The following is an 18,051-nucleotide window of genomic DNA, read 5'->3' on the forward strand; positions in this document are numbered from 1 at the left end:
ATTAACAACTAAGATATTCACAATTTTTAATAAACTTTTGTTACTATTTATATTATAAAGGTATATATTAACTCATTATTACTCAATCACTTTAACATTAGTGTGTTAAAGTAAAATGAAGTATATGATTTTTGTTATCATATTATCCTTATCAATCTTCTACCTACACTTTGGCAGTAGAGAAAAGCAATAATTTTACTACATTTATACTTTCTTTTACTTAATATTTATTCTATAATACTAATATATAATCTTTTTTTCATCAACATTTTGATTGGATAAATTTTATTTTAATAACAATTAATCATTAATAAAAATTTTTCTTTTCATACCAAATTAATTATACTCAAAAATCCTTTCTTTTTCTTTAAATTGATATATATATAATAGTAACTTACTTTCTATTTCTTTTTAAATATAATAAATATATTTCTGTTAAATTTTACTTTTTCTTATCTTAAGATAATTTATATAAAAATTGTTACCTAAACGTATGTTTTATATTAATAATATATATATATATAATGTATTAAAATTCTTGAAGAAATAACAAAATTTTCTAACAATATAATTTTATTATTATTTAAAAATCAATCAAATTATCACAAAATATCTTAACACAATGAAGAAATAATAAAAAGAAAAGATTTGTAATTACTTTTAACTTGGTTTACATATAAAAATTTTTATTACTAAGGAAGTGGTTAAGAAAAAGATTTTCTCTTAATTGCAATAATTAATTATTTCAATACAAGTTGTTATTTTCTTTTGTTATACTTTTATATAATAAATGTGTGAAAAAAAAAATTTTTATATATATATCTCAATTTTTCTTATCATCTTGAGGGATCTTTCCTTTCTGAAGATGATGAATATAATAATATAAAAGAAGGAAGAAAATAGATTTCTAAAAATTATTTATTTTCAAAATATAAAAATAAATGGTATTTTAAATTTATATTTTTATATTACATATTTTGATAATAATAAAAAAAAAAAATTTTTAATTGTTAATATCTTTTTTGTGTATGTTAGAGGAAGAAAAGTTAATTGAAGTTTAAAAATTTGTTTATATTTTAAAATAAAAGATGTTTATTGAATCAAGGATTGATTATAAATAACATGATAAGTATTTAAGAAAATAAATATTTTAGATATGTTGCATTATTGAAGAATGTTAATATTTCCATTACTTTCATTTATTTTTCTTCCTTCTCTATCAAATGCGGAAGAAATTAAGAATAACAATGATGTAAAGAAGAATACTTTATCTTCACCTTCAACAAATTCTTGTTCATTTTTTTGTTTTACATATCCTAAAAATAATGTTCAATTATCTAAAGATAATTTTAATGAATTAAATTGTACTCATATAATTTATGGAATTATGAAAGTTGATGATAAAATGCAAATAATATCTGAAAATGTTAATGATGGTATAATTTTAAATGGCTATACAAATTATCAAATTCTTAATATGTAAGATTATTATTAAAAATCATTAATTTTATCTAATATTATAATTAAAATATTTTGTAGAGTTAAGAAAGAAAAAAATAATGTTAAATTGTTAGCTGATATTATATATAATTCAAAAAATGGATTATTTGAATTTGAATATCATAGAGCTAAATTTATTGATAATATAATAAAATTAATGAAATTATGGTCATTTGATGGTATATTCCTTCGTACAGATTATAATATTTTGTCAACAAAAACTTTTCATAAATTTTTAAATGAATGGGAAGTAGCAACAAATGATGCTTCATCAAAATTAAATGGAAAAAAACTTCAAATTGTTGTTAAAATTAATACTCCATGGATATCACAATTAAAAGATAATTTATCAAAAATTTCATCAAAAGTTGATAAATTGTTCATTACAATACCTAATCCAAATCACAATTCAAAAGATGATAAGGTAAGACATATAGATCCACTTTATACATCACCACAAATTCCTGATTATGATGCATTATCAAAAGTTGTTTCTGAAGCAAATAAACTTTATAATGTTCCCAAAACAAAAATTGTTGTTGGTTTAAATATCTGGGCAAGAGGTTATTCTTTATCAAATAATACATCTTTTCATCATGGTTCACTTCATAAAAATGAATTTAAAAAGTCAAATGTTACTGGATTACATAATGGATATTATACATATTCTGAAGTTTGCAAAACAAAAGATCATAAAATTGATTATAGTAAATTTAAAAGTTTAAGTATGAATGTCATTGAAGGATCAACAGAAAAAATTGACATGACAAATGTAGTAAATAATGATAAATCTCTATCATCAACTGAAGATCCATCAAAATTAGAAGAATCCAAAAATTCAGCAATTACAAAAAGAGAGACTAAAAATGATGAAAAAAAAAATAATTTAATATATGATGTTGATTCACAAACAACAGCTATATTTGGTACAAATGGATTATATTATCAGTATGTTGATGCTGAACATGAAGCATTCTTTAATAAATTACGTTGGATTTCAAATAATGGTTATAGTGGTGTTGGTTTAACAAATATGGAAGGTGATGATACTGAAGGAGACTGTGGTTTAGGTAAATATCCTCTTCACAAAGTTGTATCAAAAATTTTTCAATGTTCTAAGCATACTGCATTAATTGGTAATAATGAATGTACCAGAATTTGTAAAGTTACACCAAGTACCAGTGTTGGAAATGTATTTGAAAATTTACAACCTTCATATTGTTCACATATATCAATTGATGACGTAACATTCAATACAGTAGGTGATATCAAAATACCTGATAAATCATTTAAATTTATAAAAGATTATGAAAATTGGAATGTTGATGTTAAACCTTATCTTATGATAACAATTGGATATAAAACAAATTCTGTAACTTGGAGAAGCTTATTATTAAATATTATTCATAGAGAAAAGTTTATTAAAAATTTATTGAAATTTGTTGAAACATATGGTATAAATCATATTAATATAGCATGGACTTCAGAAAAGTTTTCAAGTTCATTTGATGGAACAACATTAAGTAAATTTTTACTTGATTTAAAAAAAGCATTAGGTTTAAAAAAACAACTATTTTGTAGTATATTACCATATAATATTTATAATAACTATTATCAAATTAATGAAATGGTAACAGCTGTTGATTATTTTATTTTAGAAGCTCATAAATTTAAAGATATTGATAATAAAAAAACAAGCCATCATAGTACATTATTACATAATTCACCTTTACTTGAAAAAAAAGAAATGTCAACAGATGTTGTTGTTAATGATTGGGTTGGAAGAGGTGTTAATCCTAATATGATTATTGTTGAATTTTCAGTTGGTGGGCAATCAGTTGAAATGAAAGAATCAGTATTAAAAAATAATATGAATAACAATTATCTTGGTAGACCAATTGCTTTAAGAAGTCAACATTTACGAGATGCAAGTAAATTAAGTTTAAGTCAAAATGAAATCTGTGAAATAATTCAAAATAATCAAACTATTCAAAAATTTGTTAAAGATATGGGTGTTCCATATATAGTTGATGGAAAACATTTTATTTCATATGACAATGAAAAGAGTGCACGAATGAAAGCTATTTGGATTTCTGTAAATAAATTTAATGGAATTTCTCTTAAAAATATTGAATTAGATAATATTGATGGTACTTGTCCAAGAATGAATCCTTATCCAATTTTAAAAACTATTGCTTCTACACAAGTAAGTATAAATTTTTTTAACCAAAAAAAAAATTAAATAATTATTTATTAAGATTTGTAATAAGTGTAAAGAAGAATATCAAAATAACGTTGCAACATTGTATGATACTAAAAATGAAAATAAAAAATTAATAAATGAAACAAATATTACTGAAGAAAGTGAAAATACAGCTGAAGTATGTTCTAAAAGTGTAGGAAAATATAAAACAATATGTATTTATCGTTTACCACATAAAAAAGATAAATTTCCTTTACTTCCACAAAAAATTCCTTACACTAAATGTGATGAAATTTTGACTGAAGATGTTTTATTATTACCAAATGGAAATATAATATTTAGAGATGAGTATGCTAAAAGTTTAGCTAATAGACTTTCAAGAGATATTGAAAAAAACAAAAATATTATAGTTAGAACAATTGTTACCTGTTTTATGCCTAAAAATGATTTTGAAATTTTACTTGGTAATTTAATATTAAACTTTAATAATTATTTTTTTTATAGATGACCCAGAAAAATTATCAAAAAAAATAATAGATCATTTAAAAATGTTTAATCTTCAAGGACTTGAACTTCGATGTCATAATGCAATAAATCCAAATATGAAAAAGAAGTATAGTGAATTTATAATAAACTTGCGCAATAAATTAATTAATGAATTAGAACTATCACCTTGTTCAAAAGCTATTAGTGTATCACTTCCTTCATGGGCAGAAAATGTACCACAATTATATGATGTTAATGTTTTAAATAATCTTGATTATTTATCTCTTGACGCTAATAATGATTTTACTACATCAACAAGAACAGAAATGAATAATGAAAATGATATGAAATTGATACAACAAACAATTCAATCATGGGAGAGAGCAGGAATAAATACAAAAAAAGTTTTACTTAATATTCCAATTTATGGAAGATCAGTACCAATAGATTTTGAAATTACTAAAAGTACTTTAACTGTATCAAAATCAACCAAACCAATAATGGTAAGAAAAGTTGAACAAAAAATATTATGTAGTGAATTAAAAAAAACAGGTAGTATTATGAAAGTTTCATATGATACAATATCTGGTAAAAGTATTTTATCAACTAATGAAGAGGTTACCTATGAAACACAAGATACACTATTCTACAAATTAAAATACATTATGAGAGAAAAATTAGGAGGAATTATATTTAATTCATTGAATGATGATGATTTCTCAAATGAATGTAAACAAGGAATGTATTCTTTGTTAATGTCAACGAAAGAAGCTTTGTGTCAAAATTAAATATAAAATACTTTTTTTTAATAAGTGAAGTTTTATTATTTCAAAAAAATAAATAAACGATTATCTTGATTACTTTATTTTGTAATGTATATATTGAATTAATGAGTATAAATTTATGTAATTTTGACAAACGATGTATCTCAAATAAAATTATATTTCTAAAGCACTGAACTAGCATACGTTTTACGTGCTTTTGTTCAACAAGCATAAATCTGTGTTAACTACAACTTTAAGTATAATATTAAAATTATATTTAAATACTTTTTTTTTTTAAATATTATAAACTTAAAAAAAACGTATCACGTGTTTAAAATCTTTATTTATATACAATTAAAATTCATTAAATAAAAAAATTTACCATTAAAAATATAAATTTTAAGTTAAGTAACTTTTTAAAATGTTAAATGTTTATCTTTACTTTTAAGAAAAATTTTTTATTTTTTTTTGTATGTACTTTAATTGAAAAAAATTAAATAAATTGTTAATTAAATATCTATTTTCCGTGATGACATAACAGGTGGTTTTATGATACGATGGTCTATTAAATGATGACGATCATGATCATATGGTGATATCAATGGTACCTTAGAAGATATATAGTGAGACCTGAAAAATAAAATTTAATTATAAATTACAATAAATATGATAGAAATTTTTAATAAAAAAAAAATTGTTTACTTTAAGTAATGAAAAAAAAAATTAAAGCTTAAGCCTGATAATTTGGGATTTCAAACAGAAACAAAGCAAAAAATGTAAGAAATTTGTAATACAAAAAAAAAAAAATACATTAATTAAAAACTTTGATTCAATTTTGTAACATATTAAGTGATTACTGAAAAATCACACTATTTTTCATTAACATGAAGGTTTTTTAGTAAAAATAAAAGTTAATCGTAAATTAAAAAATTAGTAAACTCAAAAAAAAAGTATAAAGCAATAAGTTTGTTAAGAAAAAAAAATCAAGAACATTAGTATTCTTTGTATGTACTATGCTTCTGGTCTTGCTAGTGGAGGAACATTTGGATTAACAAAAGATGGGACAAAATCATTAAATTTATCTTGCCTTTCTTTTACAATATTTTCTTGCGATTTATTTTTTTGTTTTTGAGATCCACTACAATTTTTTTGGTTATCCATATTTTGAGATTGTTTTGTTTGATTAAAAATATGTCCTTCTTCCATTTCAATATCGTCATTTATTAATTTTCTATCACTTGGAAGAATTTCACGATTTTCAAACACTTTTGTAAAATACATTGCATTTATAATACCAATTCCACTTCCAATTATTGCTCCAAACAAAACATCAGACCAATGATGTTTATAATCACTAATACGAGAATATGATACATAGCATGCTCCTCCAAATAAAGAAAATTGTATAACTGGTAGTAATATTTTACTATGTAATGGTTTATAAAGTCTTGCTTGTAAATATATCTAAAAAAAATAGTTGAATAAATTTTTTTTTTACTATTTAACATACAGATATATACCATGCTATGTAAAATGAAAAAGCAGCATGGTTAGAATAAAAAGACAATTGTGCTTCATATATATCATTGCCATTCTTTCCAGTACAAATAAAATTATCAATATAAGAATGATCTTGTGGACAATTATTATATCCAATATTTGGTTTACAAATATCCATAAAATATGGACGATGTCTTCCAACAGTATATTTAGCAATATCAACCATTATTTGATTAAAACCAACCCCTAATAAGAAAAAACCAAGAAAATTGTAGAGACGAACAATTAAGCGACTTATTGAACGATTTTTAAATTCATAATTTTTGAAAGCATTTGGATATTTTTTTTCCCATACTGAATAACGGAATACTTCTGTTATGATAATAAAACTTATTGAAGTGAACAGACCAATAGCAAATAACATTTGCCTGGATATAGATGAATCATGATATGGGTATCTTATTGATTCATCATCACAATAAAATCCACGTTTATAAGGTTTACCAAATAAATGAAGAGTTATTAATGTTATTGCACAAAGAATAAAAATTAATAAGTCACATAAAATTTTGATTATTGAAAGATGTGTCATTAGAGGTTTTATTCTAAAATATTTTTAATTAAAATAATACATTAATTTTAATAATAAAAATTATAAAATATTTTAATTTAAATATTCACATTTTAAAAAAAAAATAATTAATTTAAAAAGCTTTATACAGTAAGCGTAAATATTTTGTTAAAATGAAAACTGAAAATACTTTAAATTTTAGTTAGATAAAAATATTATTAAAAGAAGATATAAAAATACCAAATAATAAAACAAAGGCATCTTCATTTATAGTATAGTAAAATGAAACTACCAGAAGATAGAAAAAAAAGACATATATTTTGTTTTATATAATAAAAGATTTTTTAAATAACTTTAAAAGATAATATATTAACATTAAAAAAAAAAGACAATTTGTAAAAGTAAAATAATGTTTTGTATGATTAATTTCTGTCAAATATAAATAAAGACTATTTTTATTATTCTTAAAAAGTATATATATAAGATTATAACTTTTTTTTTGTTATTATACTTAATAAATATATTCAAGTAGCTTACTTCCCTAACAACATAAAATTTCCTACAAACATAAAACGTTGAAAATATTTGAAATTCTACTCTTTTTTAATAGAACATTTTATAATAAATATATTATTTTAGTATAAACAACTACGTTTGTGTTATATTGTTAAACATAACATAACTTATACTTAAATTATCTTTATTTATAATATATAATTTACTATGTTATTTTTACGTTTTTAATTATTAGAAAATTATATAAGCATTTTTTTAAAAAATAGTTTAAAAATATATATAATTTTTTTGAAAAAAAAGGTAGCATAAATAATTAATAATATTAAGAAGGTAATAAATATAAAATATATATCTATAAATTAATGGTAATGATAAAAAAAACTATTAAAGTAGGTATGTATAACGTATATTTATTCAATAATTAATGATAAAAAAAATTTAGCAAACAATTTACTTCGCATAATTTACTAGCAATTTATATAAATAGTTACAATAATCACAAAATTCAAAAGGTTTCTAAAGCATTATTCCAATTTTTTAAAATTTACTATCGTTTTAAAATAAATTTTAAATATAAAAAAACAAAAAAAAAATATAAAAATATTTACATTAATAAAATATACAATTTTATAAAAATTGTTTAATTGAAAAACAAAAAATTATAAAATACTTTTTTCTTTTGATATTTCATTATTAATTTTATTGTACCAAATAGAAATGTAGATGAAAAAATATTTTTTGATGTCATTATCAATTTAAATAAATGGACTCATAGTTTTTTGCACATCATATAATTTATAATATCCCAATCTAATATTTGATTGTAATTTTTCTGTTATTCTTTGTAAAGGACTTTTAGGTCTAAAAAAATGTGAACAATCCTAAAAATTAAAATTAAATATAAAAGATATATATATAATTTTAAATTATTTTAACATACCTGTTGATAACCGCGACAACGCATTTCATTTTGTATAGTTATTGGTTGTTCAACACAAAAATACCGATAATGTTGTAGAAATTTATGACATAATCTACCAAGTGTTTGAAATGACTCCTCAATAGAAACATCACCAAAATTACTATCAAAAAATTTTTCTTTTTTTTTATTTAAATTTTTAGTTAATGTATCAATAAATAATTCTTCAAATATTGTTGGTGATTCTTTTTCATCTTTTTCTTTTGCCTTAGAACCATATAATAAATTTATTATTGTATTCTTATCATCATCAACTTTCTTTTTTGGCATAGGTGATAATTCTTCTGATAATGTATATTTTGTTTTTGTATTATCAATTTCTTCCATTTCATCAACATTATCTTGGGGTATTGTAACATTTTCAACATTCTTATTTGTTACAATATCAATATCAGTACTTGTTTTATCTATAGACGTTTGATTACTATTTTCATAGTTTTGATCATTTATATCCTCATTAAATAAAACTGTTTGATTGGTATTTTTAATTTCAAATTGTTGGGTTCTATTATAATGTAAATTTAATATCTTTCTTGATTCTTCAATTGTTAATGCATGATAATGCCCAATTTTTAGTATAAAAAGAAAAAAAATAATTTTAAAGATTATCATTTATAAATATTATACTTAAATATTAAATTACTATAAAGTTTTAGTATCTAATAATAAGATTAAAATTAATTCGATAAATTAAGAATTTTAAAATAATTAAATCAAGTTTTTATTTTCATATAACATTCAATAAAAATTAAAAAAATTAAATACATCTAAATTTATGTTACAAAAAATATATAATCAAGAAAAAAAGGGCAAAATGTAAAAAAAAAACTTTCATTTTTATTTCAATGAATTATAATTATATGTTTCGAGATGAATCTATTGAAATAATAAAAAATTACTATTTTTATATATAACTGTATTATTTTACAATAAACATGACAAGAAAATGTTGTATTTTATGTATCTGATTACATTTAGATAATTAGGTACCCGAAATAAATATTCGGAAATTTTATTTTAAAATGTTATTTAGCAAATGACTCTTCAAAGACATATAATATTGAATAAAAATTAATGACATAAATTTTACTTTTGAAAAGTTTTTCCTTAAAAATATATATATATATTTATTTTAGTATATATATATATATTTAAATATAAGAAGAAATATTATTTTAATATAAATATATATAATATATCAAGCTTACAAAGAAAAGATTGAATAATAAATTTATGAAGGCAAAAGAAGCAAGAAATCAAGTAGAAGAATAAACTGACCTTCGCATAAAAGTATTGTTTAATTTTTAACTAATATTTTTACTATAATTACAATGACTTGTTTTCGATGAGTAGGTAATTTAATGGTGCACTCAATATAATAAAAGAGAAGAAGGAAATGCCATTAGGAAATTTTTAATTAAAAATTGTTATAAGTTAGAATCAAGGTTTTATTAAAAAATATTAATTAGTATCATTCTAAAGTTATAAATAAATTTTTCATCCTATAAAACTATCAATTTTGTATTTTTGTAGTGATAAAAATATTAAAATAATAAAAATAGTTTAATTAAAACTTGTTTAAAATTTAACTTTTAAAAAATTTTTTTTTTGATTTAAAATAAATGGTTTTTGTAATAAAAAATATCAACCCATAACTTTATTAAATTTATTGATATCATAGATAACAAATTACATAAATGTAATAATAAAATTAAATTATTTCATTCTACATTTGACATACCATTAAAGTAATAAAATTTATTACGCTTTTTTGTATAGATTATATTCTTAAAAGAAAAAAAAAATTATTTTTTCTTAATATTTTTAAAATATTTTTTCAGGTTAATGAAAAGTTATTTGTATAAAATAGAATATAGAAAATGTTATTCTTATGATAATTCTTTCTTAATTATTAAAAAAATATCTTTACCTTTTTAGAATAAAAGTAAATAGAATTAAATAGTATTAATTTTTATTCATTGACAATCATATATAAATGCCACTTCTTATAATTGAGGATTTTCTCACTGTATTGATGAATGTTTTGGTCATTGATTTATGTAAACAAAAAATAAATATTTACTTTATTATTTGTCAAGATATTCATTTGTTACCGGAACTATAAAAGTGTAAAGTAAAAGGTTAATTAAAAAAAAAAACCATGAAGAGTAAACTATTTTAATAAGAAATATATGGAAAAATTTTTAAATTATATTAATATATTTATATGATATATTATTTTGTCACAACTATATATGTTTTTATTTTAAAATTTCTTTTTTTTTTCTACAAATATTTTTTAAATAATTATCTATTATATTTTAATAAAAATTATGATAATTTGTTTATTATTGACAACAAAATATATTTACAAAAAAAGAAGTATTTAAATCTTTAAAATTGTAAAAATCATGTTTTTATTCATTTCTAGTTTATTTATGGTATTAAATACTTAATTGAGAATTAGCAGTAATCTAGGTATTAAATTTCAAATTAATATATATAAATATTTCTTTATATAAATAATCATTTAAAAAAATAGTTTCATTTAAAAGTATAATTCTTTATTTTTATTTCTTTTTGTTTATATAGTATGAATTTATATCAAGTTTTTTTTATTATCACTTTGATTTGATAATATATCACTTTTAAAAACTCAATTTTTATACTATAATAAAAATTTAAAAGTTTTTAATTACTTTTTATATATAATATAAATAATAATAAAGTGAAAAATAAAATAAACTTTAACATCTACATATTACGTAGAAAAAAAATATGTTATTCTTAAATATAAATATTATTAAATTCTATTTTAATCTTCTTTCATTTTTATTGTGATTAAAAACTTTTTCACGCTACATATTTATATAAATATAATGTACCTTATGATAAGCAAAACTAGCTATATCATTTGTATTTAAATTTTTTATTATTATTATTTATATAATATTTTTAAAATTTTTTATTATCTAAGAGAAGCTATAATAATATATACTTGTAAAATAAAAATCCATAAAAATTTATAATTGAAAAGGGCTTTATATATTTAAATAACCCTATTTTAGATATAACTAGTTTGATAATGATTTACTGATAAAGTCTTTTAAAGTATCATTTTCTAAAAATTTATTAATGTACTTTACTTTTTTTTTTCTCCTTATACTCTTATTTACTTTAAAATTCTGAAAATAAAAAAAGAAATTATTCTCTTGTAAGTACATTAACTAAAAAAAATTGAATAAAGTTTTACAAATAAAATTTTTGTTCATTTATTGTATAATATTAATTATGATGTTTCAAAATTTTAATAGTATATATATGTTATAGACATTGATTACGCTTCGCTTGAACATATATTTACTTTCACAAAGACTTTGTTAAAAGTTTTATCAAAATGAATCTCTAAATTAATGGATGACTATCCATAAAAATAATTGTAGAGAGTATTTTAAAAATTTAAACTATTATATTGTTGTAATTCTAATTTCTAAATTTATATATTTTAATATAAATTATATTGACATTCTTTTTCTATTACTTCCTATTTTAGTATATATTAATTCTTAAAATATCCCTCCCGGTGTGAAAATTATTAAATAATTTTATTATTATGGATATGTATATACCAGTTTACCTTTTATCATCACTATAATATTATGTAGAATTTTAAATGGCTTTATTTTATAGATGATTTAATTTTTGTTATCAATTATTATTACAATTTTTAACATTTTTTCTTATATTAATCATTTTATTTTGATCATTTTTTAATTTATTAAAATTATCTCTCATAAATCTATTAACATAAATTTATAAATAAAAATATAAAATCAAAATATATTCCTTTTTATATTAAATATTTAACACATATATACATTAAATAAAACATGTTTAAATAAATCATATCCATAAACACCTTTTATTTATAAGTTATTAAAAAATTATATAAAAAACAAATTAGTCATCAAGATATATTATTAAAACACGAAAATTAAAAATCTTATTTTAATTTTTTAAAATATTATTTAAAAAAAAAAGTTCCTTTGTCATGATTTATTCTCTTTTAACAATTAAATATTTTAAAAGTTTTATTAATACATATATATACTTCCAATTAACGTGAATCTCCGTTTTGAATGTAATATACTAAAAGAATTCTTTTCACTAAACTTTAACAATTCTTTTTTTTTTATTTGTTTGTCTATTGATTTTTAAGTTGAATATGAGTTGAAATTACAAAGAATACTTTAATCTTTAAATGTATATTTTACCTTGCAACATTTTTTTTTTCTAACCATAATCTGTTATTTGATAAAAGTATTTGATTATTATTAAATTATTTATCTTTTTTTTATTTCTTTAAATCACTCCACTTAACATAAAGAAAAATATCACATAATTATATTTTTTATTATAATCAATCACTTAGTCATTATAATATTAATATTTGTAATATTTTTATGGCAAATACCTTTGTACATTATTAATAATATTATTATTTGTACGATTTTTTTTTTATTAAGGTAAAACTGACACATTATGATAACAAAGACAATATCTTATTCACCAAATATGTTTACTTTATTACATAAAAAAAAATTCTACTTTTCTGTCCTAATTTATTATTTGTTAAAAAAAGTGCTTCTTTTTTTTTCCATAATAATCTTCACTAATACACATCTTCTTTTGATAGCGATTATTTACCTTTATACAACAAAAATAAATGTATATAGAATTTATTTATATTTATATTTTTTTATTTTTATAAATTTAAAGTTTTATGGTTGATAAAAAAAAAATAAAAATTATATCTTAATATATAATTTTATTATTTTTAAAAATTATTTTAAAAAAAAGAAAAGATTTAATTGTAATATAAGTAAATATCTATTCTTGAAAATTTGTAAAAAAAAAAATATATATATATTTTTAATGTTATTTAACAATTTCTTTTATGATGACTCATCATTCTTATGACTGCGCATAGTATTTTTAAATAAATATATCTTATATGGTATAAATATACTATGTCCTTGTGTCACGAATATAATATTCAATTTTAGTGAGGAACATTTTATTTTTGTCATACCTTCAATCATTACAATTATACATTAATCATTAGTCGGAAATTTACTTATATTACAAAATTATATAAATTAGATGACTCATGGTTATCTTTATTTAACAAAGTATATATAAATGTATCAATTACTTTCACTTTAAAATCAAAAATATTGTTTTTGTTATACATTTTATTGTTTAATAATACAATATTAATAAAACTATTTTATATTAAATGTATATCTTTATTATTTATTTATAATATTTTTATCTATATAAATATTTCTTATCTTATTTATCCTTATATGTATATATATATATACTCATTAAAAGAAAAATATAATTTAAATTGTAATTTTCTTTTAAAATGTCATATATCATTATTTAATTTTAATATCTTTAAATTTAATCTTGGTATATTTGTAAGGCACAAAATATTTTAAAGGAACAAAATATTTATATGGCAGCTGTTCACAAAGCAATTTATAAAACCATTTGGTAGTATAATCTACTGGACACTCCATAAAATAAGTGATAAATTGTATTTTATTTTTACTATTAAATATACATATATATAAATAAAATACTATACTATAGTATCTAAAGGAGGAAATTTTAGTAGTTGGACTATTTTTGACTAATTTCTGGACATTTATATTATGTCATATATATATATATACATACATAGTCTCCTTGTACTTTTAGAAATCTATTCTTTTTATTTTAAAATATCTCCTTATTCTTTAAAATTTTACTTCTATTGTCTAAATTATTATCTATTATGTTGTCGTAAAAGTATTGTATTATCTAATATTTTGCCATTTTATCTACCTCAAACTAGATATATTATATATATATATTTATTATGTATTGTTTATATTAGTTTTTAAATTTAAACTTGTCCCTCCTTTTTTTTTATGTATTATTTTTATAAAAATAAAAAATGAAGAAAAAAAACTTTTTATTATTAATTTTCTTAAGAAATAAAAAGATAAAAAGAAAGTTTTTTTTTTTTCTTGAATATTAATATAATTTAATTTCTTATATATTATATAAAAGTGTACATCCTATTGTTACTTTCTTTTTTAAATCAACTATATGAGGTCATTTTCATTTTTATTTATAAAAGTTAAAAATACCACATATGTTAGTTTTTCATCTGTTTTTGAGTACTTACATTATATAAACCATTATTTTATATATATATATAAATAAATATTATCTATAAATCTTTATTAATAAATAAATATATCCTTCATTTGAATTTTTATAGTTATCATTATTAAATAATAAATACAAAAATCCAATAAAAATATAATTCTTTCTTCCAACTGTCATTTTATTATTATTATTGTTATTAAAATTTCTTAATTCATAAAATACCTCATAAAATCCTATAAATAATAAAGCTAGTTATCTAAACTTTTAGGTAAAATTATTTTAAATAAGATAAAAATACGAAAATATATTATATTTCCATTTATTTAATGTAAATACTTTTTTCTCAAGCTTATCTTATATAAGTTTATTAATATTAATTGATTCTTTAATATATATTATTAGTTTAAAAAGAAAAATATACATAAAATTTGACCGCTTTTTAAATTATATACAAATAATAATAATATTAATATTAACTATTGTGAATAAAATGATATAATTATGTTTTTATTAAAGTTAATAAGTATCAACTAAAACTAATTATTGTATATTGGTTAAATAAAAATTTTTATATTATTCTAGTTACTTTAACTTATCATTCATAAAAGATAAAATCTTGAAATTTTATTTAAACATTTTTTTTACCTCCATACTTTATTATTTTTTTATGTTGTTGTTTCAGTAGTATACATAATAACTTGATCATCCCGTTTAATGTTGTAATATTATCTTAAGTTTTAGTTATAAAAAAAAATATTTAAAAGCTTTTCATTTATTTATTATCTTTTTAATTTTACTGATTATTTTTGTAATATTTCATTTTATTAATACTTATCTTATCTTTTTATGTTACTAATGTTACAAAAATTTTACTTCATTTATTTTTATCATTAATTGTCATATTATATATATTATCTTTTAAAATATAAATTATTATATTAATAAATTTTATTGAAATTATTATTATTTTTTTTTAAATATATTAATTTTATATTATTTAGAAGAGGAAATCTCGCAAAAACATTAAAAAATAATGCTTACAAAAGAACAAATTGCTGAGGTATCTCGTGAATTTCCTTCTGTAAGTAAATATATATAATTAATTTTTTTTTATTTTTATTACTATTGTTATAGATTACACCACAAGGTTCTGGTTATATTAAATGTGATGAGGTCAAAGATGCATTAAAATTAGTTGGTATAGACCTTCCTGGTTATCAGATTAGAGAATTACTTGGACGCTTCAATGGTTCAGGTGAATTAAAATATTCTGATTTTGAAAAATTATATGATGAATTAGATGAAAAAAAAAATTCATTTGCTAATTCATGGAAAACAGGAATTAATAATGCTCAAGGTGCATATAAAGTTCATGGTCTTGCTGAACATGGAGGTGATGAAATTATTCATACAATTCGTGTTGAAGAAGAAGTTGCTTATTCAAATTGGATTAATAGTAATTTATCTGATGATAAAGATTTATCAAAATTACTTCCAGTTAATGCAGCATCACATGAATTATATACAAAAATTAATGATGGTTTAATTATTTGTAAATTAATAAATCTTGCTGTTCCTGATACAATTGATGAAAGAGTTATTAATAAAAAAAATTTAAATACTTATACAAAACTTGAAAATTTAACACTTTGTTTGATGTCAGCTCAAGCTATTGGTTGTAATATTGTTAATATTGATGCTGATGATTTAAGTAAAGGAAAACAACATCTTGTTCTTGGTTTATTATGGCAAATTATTAGAATTGGACTTTTTAATCAAATTGATCTTGTTAATGTTCCTGGTCTATTTCGTCTTCTTAAAGATGGTGAAACTTTAGATGATCTTAGAAGACTTTCACCAGAAGAAATTCTTTTAAGATGGGTTAATTATCATCTTGAAAAAGCTGGATGTCAAAGACGTTTACAAAATTTTACTACTGATGTTATTGATTCTGAAATTTATACACATTTAATTAATCAAATTGCTCCACCAGGATTTAATGTAACTCTTTCACCATTATCAGTTTCTGGAAATGTTCCAAGAGCAGAAGCAATGTTAATACAAGCTGATAAAATTGGTTGTAGAGAATTTGTAACACCAAATGATGTTGCTAATGGTGTTTATAAATTAAATTTAGCTTTTGTTGCTAATCTTTTTAATAAACATCCAAATCTTCCTGAACCAGGTGCTGATGAAATTGGTTAGTTTAAAATAAAATATTTTTTTTTAACAATTAAATTATATAATATAAAATTAATTTTATTAATATTATTAATATACATATTAATTAAAAAAAATTTTTTTTTACTTATAGATCAATTAGAAAATGTTATTGAAGAAACAAGAGAAGAAAAGACATACAGAAACTGGATGAATAGTATGGGAGTTAAACCTTTTGTCAATTGGTTGTATAGTGATCTTCAAGATGGACTAGTTATATTCCAATTATATGATATAATTAAACCGGGAATAGTTAATTGGAAATGTGTTGTTCAGGTTTTTAGAAAACTTCAACAGATGATGGATAAAATATCAAATTGTAATTATGCTGTCGACTTAGGAAGGCAACTTAAATTTTCACTTGTTGGTATTCAAGGTAAAGATTTATATGATGGTAATACAACATTAACATTAGCCTTGGTATGGCAACTTATGAGAGCATATACCTTAACTATTCTTTCACAATGTACTAATAAGAATGATGGTACATTAGTTGGAGATAAAGAAATTATATCATGGGTAAATAAAAAATTATCTGATTCAGGTAAAAGTACCTCTATCAGATCATTTCAAGATCCATCAATATCAAATGGTAAAGTTGTAATTGATCTTATTGAATCAATTGCTCCTGGTACAATAAATTATGACATTTTAAAAAGTGGTGATGATTCATTAAAACTTGAAAATGCTAAATATGCTATTTCATCTGGAAGAAAGATTGGTGCAAAAATTTATGCTTTACCAGAAGATATTGTTGAAGTTAAACCAAAAATGGTTATGACTGTTTTTGCATGTCTAATGGCTCGTGATTACATGCCCAAATTTGCAGTTTCTGATACTAATTAATTTTTTTTTTCAATTAATGAAGTAACATTAATAGTTGTACTTTAAATATAATTTAATATCTTTCTTTAACTAATTATCTCAGAAAAAAAAAATGGAATTATTATTAAGAACATATTCAATTTAACATATAATTAAATACTTATTTTATTTAATGTTCACTTATTTCTCAATTTATTTTGCTACAATTAACAAAAAAAAAAAAAAAGAATGATCATATTAAATATTTGATTAAATATTTAAA

General features: G+C 19.6%; 4 protein-coding genes across 4 annotated transcripts; 2 read left to right on the forward strand and 2 right to left on the reverse strand.

The window, feature by feature from the left end:
- Positions 1–1,174: 1,174 nt before the first annotated feature.
- Positions 1,175–4,977, forward strand: SRAE_X000081700 (Glycoside hydrolase, family 18, catalytic domain and Chitinase II domain and Glycoside hydrolase, catalytic domain and Glycoside hydrolase, superfamily domain-containing protein; the record flags this gene model as incomplete). The annotated part of the gene is made up of 4 exons (XM_024645206.1): positions 1,175–1,479; positions 1,540–3,706; positions 3,759–4,167; positions 4,208–4,977. 4 exons carry the CDS (start codon positions 1,175–1,177, stop codon positions 4,975–4,977), a joined length of 3,651 nt encoding a protein of 1,216 aa, XP_024510688.1.
- Positions 4,978–5,462: 485 nt separating this feature from the next.
- SRAE_X000081800 (Phosphatidic acid phosphatase type 2/haloperoxidase domain-containing protein) lies at positions 5,463–7,045 on the reverse strand (the record flags this gene model as incomplete). The annotated part of the gene is made up of 3 exons (XM_024645208.1): positions 5,463–5,583; positions 6,041–6,417; positions 6,464–7,045. The coding sequence occupies 3 exons, from the start codon at positions 7,043–7,045 to the stop codon at positions 5,463–5,465; spliced, it is 1,080 nt and encodes a 359-aa protein (XP_024510689.1).
- A 1,250-nt stretch (positions 7,046–8,295) lies between these two features.
- SRAE_X000081900 (Hypothetical protein) lies at positions 8,296–9,131 on the reverse strand (the record flags this gene model as incomplete). The annotated part of the gene is made up of 2 exons (XM_024645209.1): positions 8,296–8,421; positions 8,481–9,131. 2 exons carry the CDS (start codon positions 9,129–9,131, stop codon positions 8,296–8,298), a joined length of 777 nt encoding a protein of 258 aa, XP_024510690.1.
- Positions 9,132–15,777: 6,646 nt separating this feature from the next.
- Positions 15,778–17,810, forward strand: SRAE_X000082000 (Fimbrin; the record flags this gene model as incomplete). The annotated part of the gene is made up of 3 exons (XM_024645210.1): positions 15,778–15,825; positions 15,879–16,944; positions 17,059–17,810. The coding sequence occupies 3 exons, from the start codon at positions 15,778–15,780 to the stop codon at positions 17,808–17,810; spliced, it is 1,866 nt and encodes a 621-aa protein (XP_024510691.1).
- Positions 17,811–18,051: the final 241 nt, after the last annotated feature.

The sequence above is a fragment of the Strongyloides ratti genome (assembly GCF_001040885.1).
Source record: "Strongyloides ratti genome assembly S_ratti_ED321, chromosome : X".
Taxonomy (NCBI): Eukaryota; Metazoa; Nematoda; class Chromadorea; order Rhabditida; family Strongyloididae; genus Strongyloides; species Strongyloides ratti.